Genomic DNA, 22,635 nt, shown 5'->3' on the forward strand with positions numbered 1-22,635 from the left:
TGCCAATTTAATGGGAAAAACAGTACTATATTATTTGAATTTTTTACTTTACTGATTTCTGGCATGATTGAACATCTTGTCATTTTGTTTTTTGTGGGGGGACAGAATTTCCCCCATCTAAAATAGTGTTTTATCTTTTTGCTCTGGTTTTGAAATTGCGGCATGATGTGTCTGAGGTGGATCTCTTTTCCATTCATCCCACTAGATACACAGTGGGTCCCTTTTATTCTCTGGAAGTTTTTTTCCCCCTATAATTTGAGTATTTCATCCCTTGTATTTTTTTCATTCTCACCTTTGGTAACTGTTAGATGTTGAAAATGTTGAATGTAGTCTCTGTATTATTTAACTTTTCTTTTTTTTGAAGTTTTGCATTCTCATTTACCACTTTGTGGGAAAATTCCTTGGCTTGATTTCTCACGTTTGCTCTTGGTCTGTGTCCATTCAGCCTGCTAGCTACCAAGTTTCTTATTTGGACCATAATAACTTCCACCTCCTAGGTTTCCTTCTGGTTCCTTTTCATAACAACTCGTTCTTTCTTGATGCGTTTGGTTTCCTGTTTTAACTCCTGGGGAGAAAATAAAACTTTTTTTATTAAACAGTCCTTTTCTTCTACAACCTCCTTTCTTATTTGCTCTATTAACTGTTTCCTCGGTTGTTATTTCTTCTCTTGCCTGGGTTGAGTGCTGTCTGATGATGTTTGATAAAGCAGGGAATTATGTAAAACAGTTTAGAAAGACTTCCAGCAGAAATGAGGAAAATGCCTAAATGAAAACCATCTTTGCCACCTGCTCCTTGATTCTGTGGGGTCAGTTAGGTTTTTCTGTGGAGACTTCTGATCCATATGGTTATGCTGGATATAATAAAGCCTTCTTTAAATTAAATCAGTTTTTTGTTTGTTAACTAAGTATTATTTAGTGTGTCCCTTGTGCTAGGCATTGTACAAAGGGCTAGATGTTATTAAGTGCTTATATTGAAATTCATTGATCTAGCATAATTGTGAGGGAAAAAAGTGAGGACATGTTTGAATAGAAGAATATGACTTAATGAAGTGATTAAATTTCAAAAATATAGTTTGAAAATAGTGCCAAGATGAAGTTAGAAACAATAAACCACAGTTTGACTTAAAGATAGTTCTGTCTGCTAACCTCTCAGAAAGTGGTAACAGGTATTTCTTCAGTTATAATCATCACTAGCACAGACCACTTCAAATGTTCAACAGTGAAAGACTTCAAGACAGACTGATATTTTCATATTTACATAAGGGCTTTTAATATCTTTATGAAACAGCACTGGTCTGATTGTCCTTTAACAAATAGGTGTTTCTATATGCCTTGATGGAGATAACATTAGAGAGCCATTTGTTTGGACCACACTAATTTGGAATTTGACAGTTACCTTGGATTCAGGTTAGACTGATATCATTTTTTGCACAAGGAAATTACATGTAACTGGGATTCATAAAAGGATTTCCTGTTGATCTTACAAAAACATCTGTATACCACATGTCAGTATTTGCTGATACATAGATAGGAACTATTCATCCATTAGCCCTACCTTTTCTTAAAAGAAGTTTGTGAGGCTCCCACCTTGACATTTTTTTCCTGGGTAGGCGATTATTCATTTTCCAAAGGAGACATTCACTTTGAACTTTCTCTCTTTTTGGGAAACTTTCAAGGCATCGGGTGGTCTTTTTGAGTCTGTGGGAATGTCCCTTCTTACTGATTGTTGGGGTTGGTGTGAAGAACCTGTAGAGGCCTGGCAGTAACCCTTGACCTCTCGTCTGTCACAGATCCCGGATTACAGGAATGCGGTGATTGTGGCCAAGTCTCCAGCCTCAGCCAAGAGGTAGGTGGGAACTCAGGACTGCTCCTTGGATCCACATCCGGGGATCACATCCTGATCGGATCTCAGGTGCTCTGGATTCTACCTCAGTTGTTCCCATTGGGGGCCCACATTTTATTCTGTGGATGGATGGTTTAAAAGATGGTCTGCCAACTGCATTTGTTAAGTGATGATTCATTTTCCTCTTCTTTTCCCAATCCCCATCTGTGACCGCCTGTCACATTTCTTGACGAAGGCCATCTGGGTCTGAGGCATCGTGACCTAGTGCTTCCTTGGTCCCAGATTTGCGGCTACTTGTCGATCATCCGATCTGCCATTTAAAAGAGCAGCAAATATTTTTTGTAGTTCTTGATTGCCTCTTATTCCAAGAACTTGGTAATTTATTAACAGAATTGTATCCAGACATGAGGCTACTGATTGGTTTGTGTTGAAAGGTGACACTTTATAAAATCAAACCGCCCTGAGGCTTACAAAATGGGGCACTGTTGAGAGTTACATGCAACCTGGAGCAGCTGATGAGTCAGTTATAATAAGGCTTAAACTTGTGTGTGGATTGAGAGGATTTCATATACCAATGTTTTCCAATGAAGCCACTTCATTGGAGAGGGAAAGCCAAATGTAGGGAGAGGCTTTTTCCTAAAAAACCTTGCTTAGAATGATAGGCATACCTCAGAGATAATATTGTGAGTTCAGTTCCAGACCACCACAGTAAAACAAGTATTGCAATAAGCCAAGTCAGGTAAATTTTTGGTTTCCAAGTGCATTTAAGAGTTATATTTACACTGTAGTCTGTTAAGTGTGTAATAGAATGATGTCTAAAAAAAATGTACATACCTTAATTAAAAAATATTCTATTGCCAAAAAATGCTAACCATCATCTGAGCTTTCAGTCAGTTGTAATCACCTATCTGAGATCACCATAACAAATATAATAATAATGGAAAAGTGTGAAATATGGTGAAAATTACCAAAACGTGATACAGACACAAAGTGAGTAAATGCTTTGGAAAAATGTTGCCAGTAGACTTGCTTGACCCAGGGTTGCCACAAACTTTAAAAAATGGACTCCTTGAGAAGCCCCGTAAAGTGAAACTCAATAAAAAGAGGTGTACCTTTTTCCCACAACTGAATGCCTTTGCTTCTGGCATCATTGTTGGGTCCTGTGGAATGAAAGAAAGCATAGGTGTCTCTGGTGAGTCTGTGTAAAGACAAAGGAGAGCTTGCACATGGTAAACCATCCTTTAAAAGATATTATAGGTAAGTAGTTTTCCAGTATAAATTACGAGTAACATTTAGTATATTAAATAAGGTTGGCATTTGTGATAAAACCATGAACTCATCATGTTCTCAGAACCATCATCCTAGAATAGCGAGGGCTATGCCCATACACACTTCCTTCCAGAAGCTTTATCGGAGTCTCATTGTCAACTTGATTAAGTTATAGTAAAGAGTGACTTGTTTTGGATCATAAACATTTCAAACAACTTCTCCAAACATTTGTGCAAAGATTGGATAAATTTTTAAAAATTAAGGTAAAAATCACAAAACATAGAATTAGCCACTAAGAGTATACAGATCACTAGCATGTAGTTCATTTACAGTGTTGTGCAATGACCACCTCTCTCTAGTTTCAAAACTTTTGTAGCATCCCAGAATCCCCCATCTTCATCAAGTAATTAGTCTCCATTCCCTTCTCCCCACTGCCCCGGGCAACCACTCATCTGCTTTCTGTCTCTATGGATTTGCCTATTGGAGATATTTCATATTAATGGAATCATACACTGTGTGGCCTTTTGTGTCTAGTTTCTTTCACTTAGCAAAATATTTTAAAGGTTCATCTACACTGTAGTATGTATCAGCAATACATTCCTTTTTTTTTTTTTGGTATCATTAATCTACAGTTACATGAAGAACATTATGTTTACTAGGCTCCCCCCTTCACCAAGTCCCCCCCACATACCCCTTCACAGTCACTGTCCATCAGCGAAGTAAGATGCTGTAAAATCACTACTTGTCTTCTCTGTGTTGTAGAGCCCACCCTGTACCCCCCACCCCACATTATACATGCTAATTGTAATGCCACCTTTTTCCCCACCCTTATCCCTCCCTTCCCACCCATTCTCCCTAGTCCCTTTCCCTTTGGTAACTGTTAGTTCATTTGTGGGTTCTGTGATTCTTTTTTTTTAAAATATGGAATGCTTCACAAATTTGCATGTCATCCTTGTGCAGGGGCCATGCTAATCTTCTCTGTATTGTTCCAATTTTAGTATATGTGCTGCCGAAGCGAGCATGGGTTCTGTGATTCTGCTGCTGTTTTTTTGTTTTTTGTTTTTTGTTTTTGCTATCATTAATCTACAATTACATGAAGAACACTATGTTTACCAGGCTCCCCCCTCACCAAGTCCCCCCCCCACCCCACTATAGTCACTGTCCATCAGCGTAGCAAGATGCTGTGTAATCACCACCTGTCTTCTCAGTGTTGCGCAGCCCTCCCCGTGCCCCCCACAACACTATACATGCTAATCGTAATACTCCCTTTCTTTTTCCCCGCCCTTATCCCTCCCTTCCCACCCATCCTCCCCAGTCCCTTTCCCTTTGGTAACTGTTAGTCCATTCTTGGGTTGGGTGAGTCTGCTGCTGTTTTATTCCTTCAGTTTTTCTTTGTTCTTATATTCCACATATGAGTGAAGTCATTTGGTACTTGTCTTTCTCCGTCTGGCTTATTTCACTGAGCATGATACCCTCTAGCTCCATCCATGTTGTTGCAAATGGTAGGATTTATTTTCTTCTTATGGCTGAATAATATTCCATTGTGTGTATGTACCACATCTTCTTTATCCATTCATCTACAGATGGACACTTAGGTTGTTTCCATTTCTTGGCTATTGTGAATAGTGCTGCGATAAACATAGGGATGCATCTGTCTTTTTCAAACTTAGCTGCTGCATTCTTAGGGTAAATTCCTAGAAGTGGAACTCCTGGGTCAAATGGTATTTCTATTTTAAGCACTTTGAGGAACCTTCATACTGCTTTCCACAATGGTTGAACTAATTTACATTCCCACCAGCAGTGTAGGAGGGTTCCCCTTTCTCCACAACCTCGCCAACATTTGTTGTTGTTTGTCTTTTGGATGGTAGCCATCCTAACTGGTGTGAGGTGATATCTCATTGTGGTTTTAATTTGCATTTCTCTGATGACAAGCAATGTGGAGCATCTTTTCATGTGTCTGTTGGCCATCTGAATTTCTTCTTTGGAGAACTGTCTATTCAGCTCCTCTGCCCAGTTTTTAATCGGATTATTTGCTTTTTGTTTGTTGAGGTGTGTGAGCTCTTTATATATTTTGGATGTCAACCCTTTATCAGATCTTTCATTTATGAATATATTCTCCCATACTGTAGGATACCTTTTTGTTCTATTGATGGTGTCCTTTGCTGTACAGAAGCTTTTCAGCTTGATATTGTCCCACTTGTTCATTTTTGCATTTGTTTCCCTTGCCCGGGGAGATATGTTCATGAAGAAGTCACTCATGTTTATGTCTAAGAGATTTTTGCCTTTGTTTTTTTCTAAGAGTTTTATGGTTTCATGACTTACATTCAGGTCTTTGATCCATTTTGAATTTACTTTTGTGTATGGAGTTAGACAATGGTCCAGTTTCATTCTCCTACATGTAGCTGTCCAGTTTTGCCAGCACCATCTGTTGAAGAGACTGTCATTTCCCCATTGTATGTCCATGGCTCCTTTATCGTATATTAATTGACCATATATGTTGGGTTAAGCAATACATTCCTTTTTAAGGCTAATATTTCATTGGATATATATGTATACACACACACACACACACACTATGCTTATCCATTTATCCATTGTGTGCAAGTTTCTGTGCTGACATGTTTTCATTCATTTCTTGTGGATGTATGCCTAGGATTGAAATTGCTGGGTCATAATTCTATGTTTACATTCTTGAGTAACCATCAAACTTTTTCCCAGAGCAGCTACATCATTTTACATTCTTATTAGCAATTTACAAGGGTTCTAATTTCTCCACACCCTTACCAACACTTTATGGTTTTTAGATTATAGCCATCCTAGAGGGTTTGAAGTAGTATCTCATTGTGGTTTTGATTTGTATTTCCCTAACGATTAATGATGTCAAGCATCTTTTTCTATGCTTGTTGGCCATTGATGTGTTTAAAGAAATGTCTACTCAAGTCTTTTGCCCATTTTGTAGTTGTTCCATTTGTCTTTTTGTTGTTGATTTGTAGGAGTTTTTAATATATATTCTGGATACTAGACTCTTATCAGATATTTGATTTGCGAATATTTTACCCTGTTCTTGTAGGTTATCTTCCCCCTTCCTTGATAATGTCCTTTGATGCACAAAAGTTTTCAATTTCTCTGAAGTGTAATTTAGCTTTTTGTAGTTTGTTGCTTGTGCTTCTGGTATCATTTCTAAGAATCCATCACCAACTCCAAGTTCATTATGCCCCTATGTTCCTAATAATTTAGTTTTAGCTCTAGTATTTAGTTTGTTGATCCATTTTGAGTTAATTTTTGTATGTGGAGTGAGGCAGGGGCCCCGCTTCTTTCCTCTCCATGTGATTATCTAGTCAGCACCATTTGTTGAAAAGACTGTTCTTTCCCTCTTTGAGGCTTTGGCACCCTTTTAAAAAACCAGTTGGTTATAGATGTTTGCACTTTTTTCTGGACTCTCTGTTCTGTTCTGTTGTCTGTATGTCAGCACTACATTGTTTCAATTACTGTAGTTTTGTACTAACTGTCAGATCAAAGCAATCAGAAGTGGGTGGAAATGGGAATACTGGCTCTGTACCTGTCCTCTGCTAACACCAGGGGGCGGCCTTGCCATCCCTGGGATGGGGAGAGTCCTGAGTCCATTAGGCCTCCTCTGACAGCATCTCAGTGGGGAGGGGGAGAGACGCCTTTTTACTGCTGGGTTGGGGTGGAGGTCCAGCTTTCACTGTCCACTACACTGGTGCAGGGGCTCATCAAGGCCCAGCTGCCTACTTGGCCTTCTCTTAAACACCCTGTCAGAGGGTTTGGGGGGCATTATAGCTTCATGAGGGAGGAAGCAAAGAGCCTCCCTTTAGCCTCTGCATGTGTAGTTTCTTCTGTGGTGTTTGGCTGGAGTTGGGTGCTTGTAGTTTAGTTCTCTGACTTGCGAGGCTGCCCCTCCTGTCGTTCCTGGGATGGAGAGAGTAGCTTTTTATTGTTGCTGTTTTTTGTCTGTGCCCATTGGCATTACTGGTTTGCCTGCTTTCCCAGCTGTATGTCTGGGATAATGAGGCAAAAAGAAAACCCGGGCCACCGCCATGTGGCTCCTTCAGGCCAGTGGGCCTTCTCCTCTCCGCTTCAGAGTTCGCTCATGTTTGTGTCATGTAAGTCCCCAGGGTTTTAGCTGTCCTTGGGGGGAGGACCTGTGCATGTTAGTGGAGGCGTGTGTGGCAAGACGATGACGATACATCGTCTCCGCTAGGCCTTATGAGAACATGACGGCCTCTCTCTTGGCTCACCCACTTGGACAGGCTTCTGTAACTTCCACGATACTCAGTTTACATGTGTTGGTGATGGCAGTTTCATCATTGTGGCGGCCTTTTGCTCAGTTTATTTGGCATTTGCTAGTCCTGCAGTGATGTTTGTCACTCACCCGTTTGGACAGTGATTGAGAACCCGTTGTGCTGGTCTGATGTGGCCTCAGAAGATGCCCTCAGCGAGTGTATTAGTGTCAGGTGTTTTATCCACTGTTGTGGAATGAATGTTTGTGTCCCCTTGAAGTTCATAAATCCTAACCCCAATGTGATGCTGTAAGGGGATGGGGCTTTCGGAAGGTAATTAGGTGGCAATGAACAGCTTAAATATAAGAGCTAAAAACTGAAAAGCCCAGGAGGCATGAACTTCCAGCTGGGATGTAGCCAGTCGTGAGAACCATGGTCAAGGTGCAGTCCCGCCAAGCCTCAGTTTCCTTGGAAACTTACCAAGGTGACTCAGCTGCATGTTGATTACTGGAAGGTAGTGGTACGCTATGTACTTCTCAGAGTTTTTCTACACCAGTGATTATAGGGTTTGGGTGTTGGCCAAATAGGATTGAAACTGACTTGCCCATTCACTCGGTGCATACCCACTGTATGCCAGGTGTGTGCCAGCATTGTGGATAAAATGAACTTGACGTCTTTCCAGGGAGTGAGCAGTGTGGACATCCTCCTCTGCTCTAGAACCTGCTGCCCCCATGTGCCGTTTGGCTAGTAGGTCATTAGGTAGATTAAAGGATCCAAACTCTTTTCCTCCAGCTTCTGTAATTGAGTCCCACTTAAGGTTACACATCATTAAATAAATGTTTTAGGCTGGAGATGGTTGCTGCAGAAGACTAAGTTCTGTAGGGATGAAGTAAAACATAGCTTGGGATTTTGCTCTCTGCATGGAAGGTACTGCTCTGTGCTCTGTTGCATCTGACAGTAGCATGGCCCTCGTGGCTGACTCCTCACCCTCCTGGAGCTATGCAGTGTTGATTTTCTTCTGTTCCAGTGCCCTGATTTGCACATTCATACAGTTAGAGCTTGAGATGGCACTTTCTGGCATAGTGACATACCGTTTTTTTAAATGATTGTTTCTAGCTCCTCCACATTTTTCATTTGGTACCTCACCTTACAAAGTTACTGCATTTAGTTTAAAAGATACCCTGGAGCAGCGGGAAGATAAACTAGGAGTCAAAAGACATGGGCTTCCAGTGAGGGCTTAGCCAATCTTTGTAGGAACCGTGAGAACCACGGTCAAAGTGCCGTCCTTCAAAACTTCAGCTTCCTCATCCATGATGAGAGTAACACCTGTACTCCTCATCTTACAGAGTTGTAGTAAGCATCAAAGAGCATATGGAAGGATTTTACAAGTTAAATACCATTATGTAGCATGGTGGTTAGTGTCCTTACAATTCTGAAGTGACTGATGAGTAGGTCTAAATATAGGGCCATGGGTTTTGGAGTTTTTTGACAGTGAGCAGGTATTTTGAATAAAAGGGGTCATCTAAGAATATAAGTTCTTTAGTAAGGAACAGAATTTGCTTTAATGAGTTATTTGGAATTGTCTTCTTAGAATAACTGAGTGGATAGAAAAAAAAATCTGAGATCCTGTGTCTTAGTCTGACTATGATGTAAATTAACTGTCATTATAGCACAGCCAGGAGCAATACTGAGTTGCTTTGGAATTCCTCTGTGACTCTTAGTCAACATCTTACAAAACAACATCACCTACAGGAACCATCCTGATTCTTTTTGGAATCAAGTGGGAATTTAAGTTACATGACTAAGTTAAATAAAGTATCCAGAAACTAACATCAGTGTGCAGGTAATGATTTTATTTTCCCTTGAAAGTACTGTGTTTTGTGGAGGTTTGTAGTATAGAGAAAGCATTTTCTAGGAATTGGGAGACTTCTATGGATCCTAGGTGGAAAAGACCCCTTTAGAGAATAACTAAGAGGTAAATTCTTTCAAAAGCAATCTTGCTTGCAAAGCCATTCTTGAGTTTGGAGGAGGAACTAATCTGTGGTGCCAGTCTTCATGAGGTTAGGCTAGGGCAGAAACTGGTTAAGACTTCCATTGTATGTATCTGAACATTTTTTTCTTTGAGAATTTCTTAAAACTATTTAGAATTTTTTAAAAGGGTGAATTTAAAGTTATGCAAATATTACATCTTAAATCTTGGGATATTAAGGGTTTTTATTAAAATAATTCTCCTTCTTTATGACTCTCCCTCTTTTCCCTAAGTAACAGTATTCTCTCTCTCACACTCACGCACACACAGATACATTTTTTATATCAGATGTAGTACAACTCTGCTCCTATGAAGTCTTCCTGGTTTTTTCTCCTTGAAAGTATAAATTAGTTTCATCATAGACAGGGTCAGACAATAGGTATTTCCTTATGTGCACAGAGATTTTTTTTATACCACAGAAGACTTAGCTATGTGTACTGCAGAATGACATCTTCCTTTATGTTGAGAGAGATAAAATGTAACTTTTTAAGAAAGTAATTCAAAATAGAAGGATTGCAGCATGAACTTAAATTTTTTGAAATAATTACTAACCCAGTAACAAAACTTTCTTTAGTTGTGTAGTGCATATGGAAAACCTGGGTAGAGGTGAGATTTCTGTCCCACCAGGGAATACTGTTCTCTTTTTGCAAGTGCCCCCCACCACACACACATGTGGCATTTAGATGACTTGGCTGTGTCTAGTACAGATGGGACTCAGTTCAATCTCTGATTTATGATGACAGCCCTTGTAATTGTTTGTTTTAGCTATTCTTGTGAGCCGTTAGAAACTTGTTTTGAATTTTTAATGTTTGTAAACCAAGATTGAGAGAACCTCTTGGATCTTAAAACACTTGAACGTTATAGTGTGTTTAGGTGCTGAAGATGAAAGAAAGAGTAAGACCCTAATGGTGACTTCTACCAAACATGTAAGGAAGTCATTGTACATGAACTCTTCCAGAAAACTGAAGAACAAATACTTCCTAGCTCACTTTATGAGACCAGCATTACCCTGATAGCAAAGCCAGACATAGACATTACAAGAAAAGAAAAACAGAGACCAATGTTTCTCATGAACATAGATGTAAAAATTCTAAGTAATAGCAAATGGAATCTGACAATGTATAAAAAGGATAATATGTCACAAACCATTTGGGAATAAACTAAAAAAGAAGAACCATAAGATTATCTTAGGAGATTAAAAAAGCATTTGACAAAATTCAATTTCTATTCCTGATAAAAAGTTTAAGAAAACTAGGAATAGAAGGGAACTTCCTCATCTGATAAGGGGCATCTATAAAAAACACCCTGCTAACATCATACTTAATGGTAAAAGACTTATTGCTTTCCCCCTAAGATCAGGAACAAAATGAGGATGTCTATGCTCCCTGCTTCTACTCAACATGTACTGGAGATTCTAGGGAGTGCAATTTAAAAAAGAAAGAAAGGCATCTAGTATGGAAAAGAAGTAAAACAGTTTAAATTTGTAGGTGACATTATTTATGTAGAAGAATCTTAAGAAATCTATAAAAATGCTATTGGGGCTAATAAATCAGTTTAGCAACTTTGCAGGATCTAAGATCAATATACAAAAATCAATTGTATTTCTGTATCCTAGCAGTGAACAATTGGAAAATGAAATGAAAATTAAAGTCATACCATCAAATTAAGTGAAACACTTAGAGATAAATCTAAGATGTTCAAGACTTATACACTCAAAAATAGAAAACATTGCTGAGAGAAATTGAAGACCTAAATGAGTGGAGAAAGATACAGTGCTCATGGGTCAAAAGACTGTTATTAAGATGGAACTTCTCCCCAAATTGGTCTACAGAATTGACATCACCCCTCAAAATGTTAGCAGACTCTTTTGTAGAAATTGACAAGCTGATTCTAAAATTCATATAGAAATGCAGAGAACCTAGAATAATAAAAACAACTCTGAAAAAAGAACAACAAAGTTGGAGATGTAGCACTACCTGAACACAAGACTTATTATTAAAACTAAAGCAATCATGATTATGTAGTGTTGGAATTAAGATAGAAAAGTAGATCAGTGGAACAGTATAGAGAGTCCAAGAATAGACTCACATGTATGTGGAATACTAATTTTCAACAAAAGTTCAATGGAGAACTTTTCAACAAATGGTGGAGTACTTAGATGTTCACATGCAAGATATTGAATTTAGAGTCATACTCACATTATGTACAAAAATCAACTAAAAATGAATCATACACCTAAATGTAAAACCTAAAGCTATAAAACTTGTAGAGCAAAACATAGGAGAAAATCTCTGTGACTTTGGTTTAGGCAACGATTTCTTAAATATGACATCACCAGCACAATTAATTTAAAAAATTGTTAAATTGGACATAATCAAAATTAAAAACTACTCTTCAGAAGACATTATTAAGAGAATGACAGAAGGCACAGTTTGGGAGAAAATATTTATAAAATGTGTATCTGATAAAAGATATTCAGAACATACAAAGAATTCTCAAAATTTTATAAGAGAATTAACAACCTAATTTAAAAATTGGCAAAAGATAAACCCTTTTGCCAGAAAAAATATATGGATGGCAAATAAGCACATGAAAAAATGTTCATCATTTGATACAGGGAAATCCAAATTGAAAACACAATGAAGTAACACTGTTTACCATTAAAATGGATAATTTGAAATGACTGCCTACACTAAGTGTTGGTGCACACGTGGAGGAACTTGAACTCTCATGCACCTTGTGGGAATGTAAAATGGTATAACCACTTTGGAAAACAGTTTGGTCGTTCTTTTAAGAGTTTAAAATATGCCTAGCATATGATCTAGCCATCTACTTCTAGGTATTTACCTAAGAGAAAAGAGAGCATGAGTCCCTACAGAGATTTGAACAAAAATTTTCATAGTGGTTCTCTAATAGTTCAAAACTAAAAACAACTCAAAAGTTCATCATTGAGTAAATGGACCAACTGTGATGGGCCCATCAGGTGGACTGTTACTCAGCAGTGTAAAAGGATGACCTGTTGATGCTGGTGTGCCACGGATGAATCTCCAAGATGCTATGCTGATGAGTGAAGACAAAAAGTGACTACTTACTCTGATGAAATTTCATACCCTTAGGAAATTCTAGAAAAGGTAAAACTATGGTGATAGAAAGCAGATCACTAATTGCCTGGGGTTGAAAGGAGAAATTACAAAGGGGCACAAGGAAACATTTGGCAGTGATGGATATTTTTATTGTCTTGGTAGTGCTAATGGTTTTATATGAATATATACATACATCAGAGCTTATGAAATTGTACTGTTTAAGCATGTACAGTTTATATATTATACTGCAATAAAACTTAACAGAATTGATGCGCAATACTTTGATGAATACTTAGTACACTTTATTTCATATGACTCGTTCTATTAAGTAGGTGGATAGGTAGAATTAGCAATTGGAAGTGAAGAAACTGAGGCTTTGAGGAGGTTACCTAACAGCTGGCTGAGAGCAGACCAGGGCCATCTGCCACCCATCCATTGGTGCCCACTGCCAGAGGGACTTGTTCATCGTGTTGGGACTCCACACTTAAAGTCCTAGATTCTAAAACTAAGGTTATTTTCTTTTTCTTTTTCATTACTCCCTTGGGAAAATTCATTTTATTTATGTTCTCTTGATGTTTCTCCCCATAGACATTAACAGAAAACAGGTGCTGCATGATTTTGAACTGTGTCTGATGCTCTCCCTCAGGGCGCAGTCTTTTGCCGAGCGCCTGCGACTAGGAATTGCAGTCATTCACGGAGAAGCACAGGATGCCGAGTCTGACTTGGTGGATGGACGGCATTCCCCACCCATGGTCAGGAGTGTAGGGGCCATTCACCCCAGCCTGGAAATCCCCAGTAAGTGTTCTGGCCCCTCTTTGTTGTTTTCCTCCTTTGTTTTTAAAGCTGACTTAATTTTTTTCTTTTTCAAATGTGAATTATCTCTTCTGTTTTTTAAATTGGCAAAAACTGATCAAGAGTCACACTACCGCAAAGGCCCCCTTTCTGCTACCAGGTGACTCCCCTGTGTAAGAGCTAAAGAAGGCTGTATGGGGCAACTGCATTGTGAACTTTATGTGGAGAATCTTTGATATTTTTACATGGATTTACTGAGTCGATGTATCAAATAAATAGTGTTCCTCGCAAAACTATAGTAAGGGCTCCGAGGAAGAAAAAATACTTAACAAGGCTTAACCAGCTGAACTTCCAGGAAATAGTCCTATTTGAAGAAAGGAGGGAGCAAAGATAGCAGCGGGCCCCCTGGCTGCAGGAGAGGCAGCCTGCTTCAGGGTGACTGAGAATATGGTTAAATTAGTTTTTCTGCACCATATTTCTGTGGTAGTGGTATTTAAGACTTTAGCATCAAGATATACTGATATACTGTCAGTCCTGTTCTACTTTGCCTGTATCCATAGCATACATAATATTAATAAGTCCTTTCAAGATTTTTATGCTGGTCATTATATTGACAAAGGCACGCTGAAGGGACTTTGATTCTTGCTGTCAAATGAAAAAATTGTTTTAAACTTCTGAGCACTTACTGTCTTAAGCTATATATTTTGATGATTTTCAATAATTTATAATTCTTAGAACTGTAAAAGAACACTAAATAGTAAAGTAGTTGGTTATAAATTATTTGAAAACCAAAAAAGAGTTTACTCTGTAAAAGACAGGCATAAACTTAAAAACACAGGCATACAAACATTTAATGGCAGAGTGGTAGCATCCCGAGATTTTTTTTAACAGCAAAATGATTCTTCAGCTATTTTTGGAAAAATCATTCATTTCTCCCTACATATCCATCTTGGTAACTTTCTTCTAAGTTGGTAACACAGCAGCAGCAACATTTTTAAAATGTTCAAAAATTTCTTTACACAAGTTTATTGAGAAGTAATAGTCCAGAACCTAAAGGATAAAATTTTGATAAAGTAGAATAATCCACTACTTTTCACCTAAAACTGATATTTAAACATCCCTCTTTCAAATTAAAAGTGTCATTTATACCTACCTCCTACTTATAATAAATAAAACTCAATTTATTATGGGATTTGAAAAAAAACTTGAAATACTTATTAGTATCATTTTCTTCTAATAAGATAACAAAAATTTTGATGTGTTTCTCAATAAAAGAAAAAGTTTTAAAAAAATATAATCATAGCTGTGATAAATCAGTTTGGGTTTACAGTTCTCAATTACTACTAATGTTTATTTGGTACTCTAGGAAACATTTAGAATTCCTGATTAAAGCATGTATTTTTCTAAGGCCAAGGTAAGTTAGCTATGTATGAAGTGTAAATGTTAGTATGATTATAAAGGCAATATGACCAATATGTATACATTCATTTTTTAAGTGATACATTACAAGCTACATAAAATACTATTTCATGTAAGACTATATCTTTGACCCTAAGCTTAGAAGCATAATTGCTGTAATACATTAAAAACACTTCATTTTTCCAATATTGTTAAGTATACTGTATTTTCAAATAACTAGTATAAATTTTTTTTGTACAGAGTTTAAAAAGTCATACCATTAGTGAGCTAGAACTACTGTGTTAATTGTATGAAAGAAGTTCACAAGAACAAAATTTAAAACTAAGCATACAATTATTGCATTTAATAAACAAACAAAAAAAACTGATCAATACCTTTTCTGGACTGGTTGTAAAAGGCGCACTTCTAATGGCCCTCTGGGTTTATAGAGGCTTTTAGAGGCAGTCTGTCTAATCATAGCAGGACCTATGAAAATGCTCAAACTATTTAGACTCAGTCATGGCACTTCAGGGAATTCTATTCATTCATTAATTTAGAAATATATCCTAGAGTATAGTTTGCCATAAGCAAAAACCTTTTTATGTACAAATTATTCACTGTAGTGTTATTTTTAATGCAAAATATCAGAAAAGTCTAACCAGTTTACCTGAGGGTAGGGCTTGGTGCATTATATTAGCAGAACTACTTATGTAGCCCTTTGAGATAAGTAAGACTATCTGGAAGCAAGAGAAAACCTATGGAATATCTGTGAAGAAAGCAGAATACAAGAGTTTGTACCTATCTTGCTAGGCCCAGGAGGAAATATAAATGTTGAAGGATAGTTGTGATCAGGTCATAGAGTTATGTATGAATCTGTTTTTTTTTCTTAAGAAACTTCCTTCATGCTTTAGTAACATCTTTTTTTTAATTAAGGTATTATTGATATACACTCTTATGAAGATTTCACAAGAAAAACAATGTGGTTACTGCATTCACCCTTATTATTGAATCCCCCCCAATACCCCATTGCAGTCACTGTCCATCAGTATAGTGAGATGCCTCAGAGTCCCTATTTGTCATCACTGATCTACACTGTCTTCCCCGTGGTTATTGTAAATAGTGCTGTGATAAACATAGGGGTGCATATGTCTTTTTGAATGTGAGAAGTTGTTTTCTTTGTGTAAATTCCTAGGAGTGGAGTTCCTGGGTCAAATGGTATTTCTATTTTTATTTTTTAAGGAACCTCCATATTGCTTTCCACAATGGTTGAACTAGTTTACATTCCCATCAGCAGTGTAGGAGGGTTCCCCTTTCTCTGCATCCTCGCCAGCATTTGTAGATCCTAGTCTTTTCGTTGTTGGCCATCCTAACTGGTGTGAGGTAATATCTCATTGTAGTTTTAATTTGCATTTATCTGATAATTAGTGATGTGGAGCATATTTTCATGTGCTTGTTGGACATCTGAATTTCTTCCTTGGAGAAGTGTCTGTTCATATCCTCCACCCATTTTTTAATTGGGTTATTTGCTTTTTGGGTGTTGAGGTGTGTGAGTTGTCGGATATGTCATTTACAAATACTACAATACTACAAATTCCTACAATACTGTAGGAAGCCTTTTTGTTCTGCTGATGGTGTCCTTTGCTGTACAGAAGCTTTTTAGCATGATGTAGTCCCATTTGTTCATTTTTTATTTTGTTTCTCTTGCCCAAGGAGATGCATTCAGGAAAAAGTTGCTCATGTTTATATTGAAGAGATTTTTGCCTGTGTTTTCTTCTTAGGGTTTTATGGTTTAATGACTTACAATCAGGTCTTTGATCAGTTTTGAGTTTACTTCTGTGTATGGAGTTAGACAATAGTCCAGTTTCATTCTCTTACATGTAGCTGTCCAGTTTTGCCAACACCAGTTGTTGAAGAGGCTGTCATTTTCCCATTTTATGTCCACAGCTCCATATCATATATTAACTGACCATATATGCTTGGGTTTATATCTGGGCTCACTAGTCTGTTCCATTGGTATATGGGTCTGTTCTTGTGCCAGTACCAAAATCGTCTTGATTACTGTGGCTTTGTAGTAGAGCTTGAAGTTGGGGAGCATAATTGCCCCAGCTTTATTCTTCTTTCTCAGGATTGCTTTGGCTATTCAGGGTCTTTTGTGGTTCCATATGAATTTTAGAATGATTTGTTTCAGTTCATTGAAGAATGCTGTTAGTATTTTGATAGGGATTGCCTTGAATTTGTACATTGCTTTAGGCAGGATGGCCATTTTGACAATATTAATTCTTCCTACCCATGACCACGGGATGTATTTCCATTTATTGATATCTTCTTTAATTTCTCTCATGAGTGTCTTGTAGTTTTCAGGGTATAGGTCTTTCACTTCCTTGGTTAGGTTTATTCCTAGGTATTTTATTCTTTTTGATGCAATTGTGAATGAAATTGTTTTCCTGATTTCTCTTTCTGCTAGTTCATCATTAGTGTATAGGAATACAACAGATTTCTGTGTATTGTAATTTTGTATCCTGCAACTTTGCTGAATTCAGATATTAGATCTAGTAGTTTTGGAGTGGATTCTTTAGTTTTTTTTTGACAATATCATGTCATCTGTAAACAGACAGTTTAACTTCCTCCTCGCCAATCTGGATGCCTTTTATTTCTTTGCGTTGTCTGATTGCCGTGGCTAGGACCTCCAGAACTATGCTGAATAAAAATGGGGAGAGTGGGCGTCCTTGTCTTGTTCATGATCTTGAAAAAGCTTTCAGCTTCTCACTGTTAAGTATGATGTTGGCCGTGGGTTTGTTATATATGGCCTTTACTACATTGAGGAATTTGCCCTCTATGCCCATTTGTTGAAAGTTTTTATCATGAATGGATGTTGAATTTTGTCAAATGCCTTTTCAGCATCTATGGAGATGATCATGTGGTTTTTGTCATTCATTTTGTTGATGTGGTGGATGATGATGATGGATTTTCAAATGTTGTACCATCCTTACATCCGTGGAATAAATCCTACTTGATCATGATGGATGATCTTTTTGATGTATTTTTGAATTTTGCTTGCTAATTGTTGAGTATTTTTGCAGGTATGTTCATCAGGAATATTGGTCTGTAATTTTCTTTTTTTGGTGATGTCTTTGCCTGGTTTTGGTATTAGAGTGATGCTGGCCTCATAGAATGAGTTTGGAAGTATTCCATCCTCTTCTACTTTTTGGAAAACTTTAAGGAGAATGGGTATTAGGTCTTCACTAAATGTTTGATAAAATTCAGCGGTGAAGCCATCTGGTCCAGGGGTTTTGTTGTTAGGTAGTTTTTTGATTACCGATTTAATTTCATTGCTAGTAATTGGTCTGTTCAGATTTTCTGTTTCTTTCTGGGTCATCCTTGGAAGGTTGTATTTTTCTATAAAGTTGTCCATTTCTTCTAGATTATCCGGTTTGTTAGCATATAATTTTTCATAGTATTCTCTAATAATTCTTTGTATTTCTGTAGTGTTCGTAGTGATTTTTCCTTTCTCATTTTTGATTCTGTTTATGTGTGTAGACTCTCTTTTTTTCTTGATAAGTCTGGCTAGGGGTTTATCTATTTTGTTTATTTTCTTGAACAACCAGCTCTTGGTTTCATTGATTTTTTTCTATTGTTTTAGTCTTCTTGATTTTATTTCTTTATGCTCTAATCTTTATTATGTCCCTCCTTCTACTGACTTTAGGCCTGATTTGTTCTTCTTCTTCTAGTTTAGTTAATTGTGAGTTTAGACTGTTCATATGGGATTGTTCTTCTTTCCTGAGGTTGGCCTGTATTGCAATATACTTCCCTCTCAGCATGGCCTTTGCTGCATCCCACAGATTTTGCAGTGTTGAATTATTGTTGTCATTTGTCTCCATTTATTGCTTGATCTCTGTTTTTATTTGGTCATTGATCCACTGGTTATTTAGGAGCACGTTGTTAAGCCTCCATGTGTTTGTGGGCTTTTTGCTTTCTTTGCCTAATATATTTCTAGTTTCATACCTTAGTGGTCTGAGAAGCTGGTTGGTAGAATTTCAGTCTTTTTGAATTTTCTAAGTCTTTTTTTGTGGCCTAGTATGTGATCCATTCTTGAAAATGCTCCATGTGCACTTGAGAAGAATGTGAATCCTGCTGCTTTTGGGTGTAGAGTTCTGTAGATGTCTGTTAGGTCCATTTGTTCTAGTGTGTTGTTCAGTGCCTCTTGTGCTTATTTTCTGTCTGGTTGATCTGTCCTTTGTAGTGAGTGGAGTGTTGAAGTCTCCTAGAATGAATGCATTGCATTCTATTTCCCCTTTTAATTCTGTTAGTATTTGTTTCACATATGTAGGTGCTCCTGTGTTGGGTGCATAGATATTTATAATGGTTATATCTTCTTGTTGGATTGACCCCTTTATCATTATGTAATGTCCTTCTTTGTCTTTTGTGACTTTCTTTGTTTTGAAGACTATTTTGTCTTATACAAGTACTGCAACTCCTGCTATTTCTCCCTATTAGTTGCATGAAATAACTTTTTCCATCCCTTTACTTTTAGTCTGTGTATGTTTTTGGGTTTGAAGTGAGTCTCTTGTAGTGAGCATATAGTTGGGTCTTGTTTTTTCATACATTCAGTGACTCTATGTCTTTTGATTGGTTTATTCAGACCATTTACATTTAGGGTGATTATCGATAGGTATGTACTTATTGCCATTTCAGGCTTTATATTCGTGGTTACCAAAGGTTCAAGGGTAACTTCCTTACTATCTAAGAGTCTAACTTAACTTACTTAGTATGCTATTACAAACACAGTCTAAAGGTTCATTTTTCCCCCCTCCCTTTCTTCCTCCTCCATTCTTTATATATTAGACATCATATTCTGTTCTCTTTGTGTACCTCTTTTTATTACCTCTGTTGGCAGCTATTTAGACTTAGGAACACTTCCATCTATAGGAGTCCCTCCAAAATACACTGTAGAGATGGTTTGTGGAAGCTAAATTCTCTCAGCTTTTGCTTATCTGGAAATTGTTTATTCCCTCTGTCAAATTTAAATGATAATCTTACCAGATAGAGCATTCTTGGTTCGAGGCCCTTGTGCTTCATTGCATTAAATCTAACATACCATTCCCTTCTGGTCTGTAAGGTTTCTGCTGAGAAGTCTGATGATAGCCTGATGGGTTTTCCTTTGTATATGATCTTTTTTCTCTCTCTGGCTACTTTTAATAGTCTGTCCTTATCCTTGATCTTTGCCATTTTAATTATTATATGTCTTGGTGTTGTCTTCCTTGGGTCCCTTGTGTTGGGAGATCTGTGCACCTCCATCGTCTTAAGAGACTATCTCCTTCCCCAAATTGGGGAAGTTTTCAGCAATTACCTCCTCAAAGACACTTTCTATCCCTTTTTCTCTCTTTTCTTCTGGTACCCCTATAATGTGAATATTGTTCTGTTTGGATTGGTCACAGTTCTCTCAATATTCTTTCCTTCTTAGAAATCCTTTTTTCTCTGTGCCTCAGCTTCTTTGTATTCCTCTTCTCTAATTTCTATTCCATTTACCATCTCTTCTCCTACATCTAATCTGCTTTTAAATCCCTCCATTATTATGTTTCACTTCAGATATGGAATTTATTAATGATTGAATTTCCATCCTAAATTTGTCCCTGAGTTCTTGAATATTTTTCTGTACCTCCATGAGCATATTTATGATTTTTATTTTGGACTCTCAGGAAGATTGGTGAGTTCAGTGTCATTTGAGCCTTTTTCTAGTGTTTGTGAGATTTTAGTCTGAACCAGGTTCCTTTCACATTTCATGTTTGTATGTGGCGCCTTCTAGTGCCCGAAGCTCTAGTTTCTGTAGCTGCTCAGTCCCTGGAGTGATGTCGGGAGTCTCAGTGGAGCAGTGCTCATGCCTTGGGGGAGTAAAGAGCTGTTTCCTGCTCCCTGGCTGCAATGCCTGTCTCCACTGTCAGAACCAGTGGGCTGAGCACAGAGGTGCATCTGTAGCAGCCATATAGGCAGGGCCTCCTTCTGGTTGGCCTGATGCCGGGGCAGGGACTGCTGCTTTGTGAGCTGATGCCAGCAGGCCAGGAGGAAGGCGTAGCAGGCTCCATATCACTGTGGGGAGTCTCGTAACTGAGTAGCCAGCCAGGGGGATGGAGTGCCTGAAGCTTCTGAAAGTTCCCAACCAGACAGTCTTGTCCACCTATCCCTTCTCCTGTGCAGCAAGCTCTGTGGAAATCCCTCCCCTTCAGCAGCCCTCTTGCTGCTAGGAAGCCTCTCAGACTGCCCGCCTTTCCTTTGTCCCAGAGCTGCCAGATGTGGATCCCTGTCCTCCACAGACAGCTGGAATTTCAGTCTCTCCAGGTATTCCACCTGTCTTTGCTTTCCAACCCCACTAATCTCCAAAGCACCATGCCATTTAGGTTTGTGCTCCCAAAGCAGATCTCCAGGGCTGGGTGTTCAGCAATCCTAGGCTTCCACTCCCTCCCTGCTTCATTTCTCTTCCTACCACCATGAGCTGGTGTAGGAAAAGGGCTTGGGTCCTGCCAGGTCAGGGCTTTGGTAGTTACCCTGTTTTGTGAGGTCTGCTCTGTTCTCCAGGTATATGCAGTATGGCACAGCCTTCTTTCCTGTTGCTCATTTAGGATTAGTTGTATTAACTATATTTTTGTATTATATGTGGTTTGGGGAGGAGTTCTCTGACTCACCTCTCACACTTCCATCTTGAATCTCTCTTTAGTAATGTCTTTGCAATAAGAAAAAAATTTATGTAGTGGGGACTTGATAATGGGGGAATCTAATAAGCACAATGTTGGTCATGTAACTGTATATTAATGAAACCAAAAAAAAAGAAATTAGTGCCTCTGTTTGAGTCTGTTGGGGAGGCAAAATTTTTCCTCTACCCTTTGCAGTTTCAGTGCTTACAGGCCTGAAATAGAACTGACAGAAGACAGATTAGTAAGATAAAAGGCAGACTTTGGAGGTTAGAATTAGGCGCTTATGTACCATCCTAATAGGGGATGGAGATGGAGAGCAGGGCACTTGAAGGAAGGACAGTGACTTAGGAAAGATCAGTGGCCCTTAGAGCAGGTGTGAGATGTGAAAGTTGTGTGACAATGCCTGGTTAGGTGTGGCGCTGACTGCTCATCTCCGTGGTGAGTCAGTCTCCCCTAGCTGTTCCCAGGGAGGGATTTATGACATTGGAATTCTTTTGAGTTCTTTTTGGGGGGGTCTGCTTTTGGGCCAGTACAGGTTTTCAGGGACTCAAACGCCTTTAGCTCCAAATAATTTTTATGCCACCAGGATGTATTCTTGCTTTGCCTGGGAGTTTGCTCATTACAGAGAAGACCTGAGACCAGGAGGTCCTTTGCTGGTAGCCATAAAGGAGCTGAGATCACAGTTGGGCTGTGTGCTTCTCGATTGGCTGAGGTGGAGGCAGAGGTGCTCAGGCTGGGATCAGATTGGAATGCCAGGGCAGCCTGGAGAGCAGGAGGGCAGGTTCTGGAGGCAAGGGCTGGGGTTTGTGTTTGGCCATGGTGTGGCCAGGAAGGACACTACCCTGAACTACAGGAAAGTCCTTGTGGGAAGAGATGGGAATAAGGTAGCCATGTTCTGCTGGGGCAGACTGGGGAGAATTTAGAATGCCAATTAAAACACTTAGGTAATAAAAGGCTGCAGAGGTTCTGGAGCTGGGATGGCTAGTGAGGGGTAGGTGTCTTCGGAAGTCCCAGCCTGCATCCCAGTGTTGGGATAATTTGAAGGGAAGAGAGGCAGGAAATAGGGAAGTCAGATTTGGGAAGCTGATGAAGTTGAGCAAGTGCACAGTGGGAGGTGTTTGATCTCTCAGGCTGAGCTGGACTGGGCTGGGCTGTCCAACCTGCATCCACCTGCAGTGTGTGGCCCCTGCCCTCTGGAATGGGGGGTGCACGGGAGACAAGGCATGCTAGGCATGTGAAGGACGTGTGCTCTTGGTGTGAAAAGCACAATGTGAAAGAGCTCATTAGCCAATTTT

At 38.6% G+C, this 22,635-nt stretch overlaps 1 protein-coding gene and 1 non-coding gene across 7 annotated transcripts in view; one reads left to right on the top strand and one right to left on the bottom strand.

The window, feature by feature from the left end:
* PRPSAP2 (phosphoribosyl pyrophosphate synthetase associated protein 2) overlaps nt 1–22,635 on the top strand; it is a 107,638-nt gene that overhangs the window by 36,213 nt on the left and 48,790 nt on the right. For all 6 annotated transcript variants that reach the window (XR_012130425.1, XR_012130424.1, XR_012130426.1 and 3 more), the window contains 2 exons: nt 1,790–1,845; nt 13,111–13,259. Coding sequence is in view for 2 of the 6 variants with exons in the window: in XM_073234723.1 (XP_073090824.1) it covers nt 1,790–1,845; nt 13,111–13,259 (205 nt within the window). In the remaining 4 variants the exon portion in view is untranslated. The remainder of the gene's footprint in view (nt 1–1,789; nt 1,846–13,110; nt 13,260–22,635) is intronic.
* Nucleotides 4,027–4,133, bottom strand: LOC140849333 (U6 spliceosomal RNA). The gene has a single exon (XR_012131073.1). It is a non-coding gene; the product is annotated as a U6 spliceosomal RNA (small nuclear RNA).

This window comes from Manis javanica, chromosome 4, assembly GCF_040802235.1.
Source record: "Manis javanica isolate MJ-LG chromosome 4, MJ_LKY, whole genome shotgun sequence".
Lineage (NCBI taxonomy): Eukaryota > Metazoa > Chordata > Mammalia > Pholidota > Manidae > Manis > Manis javanica.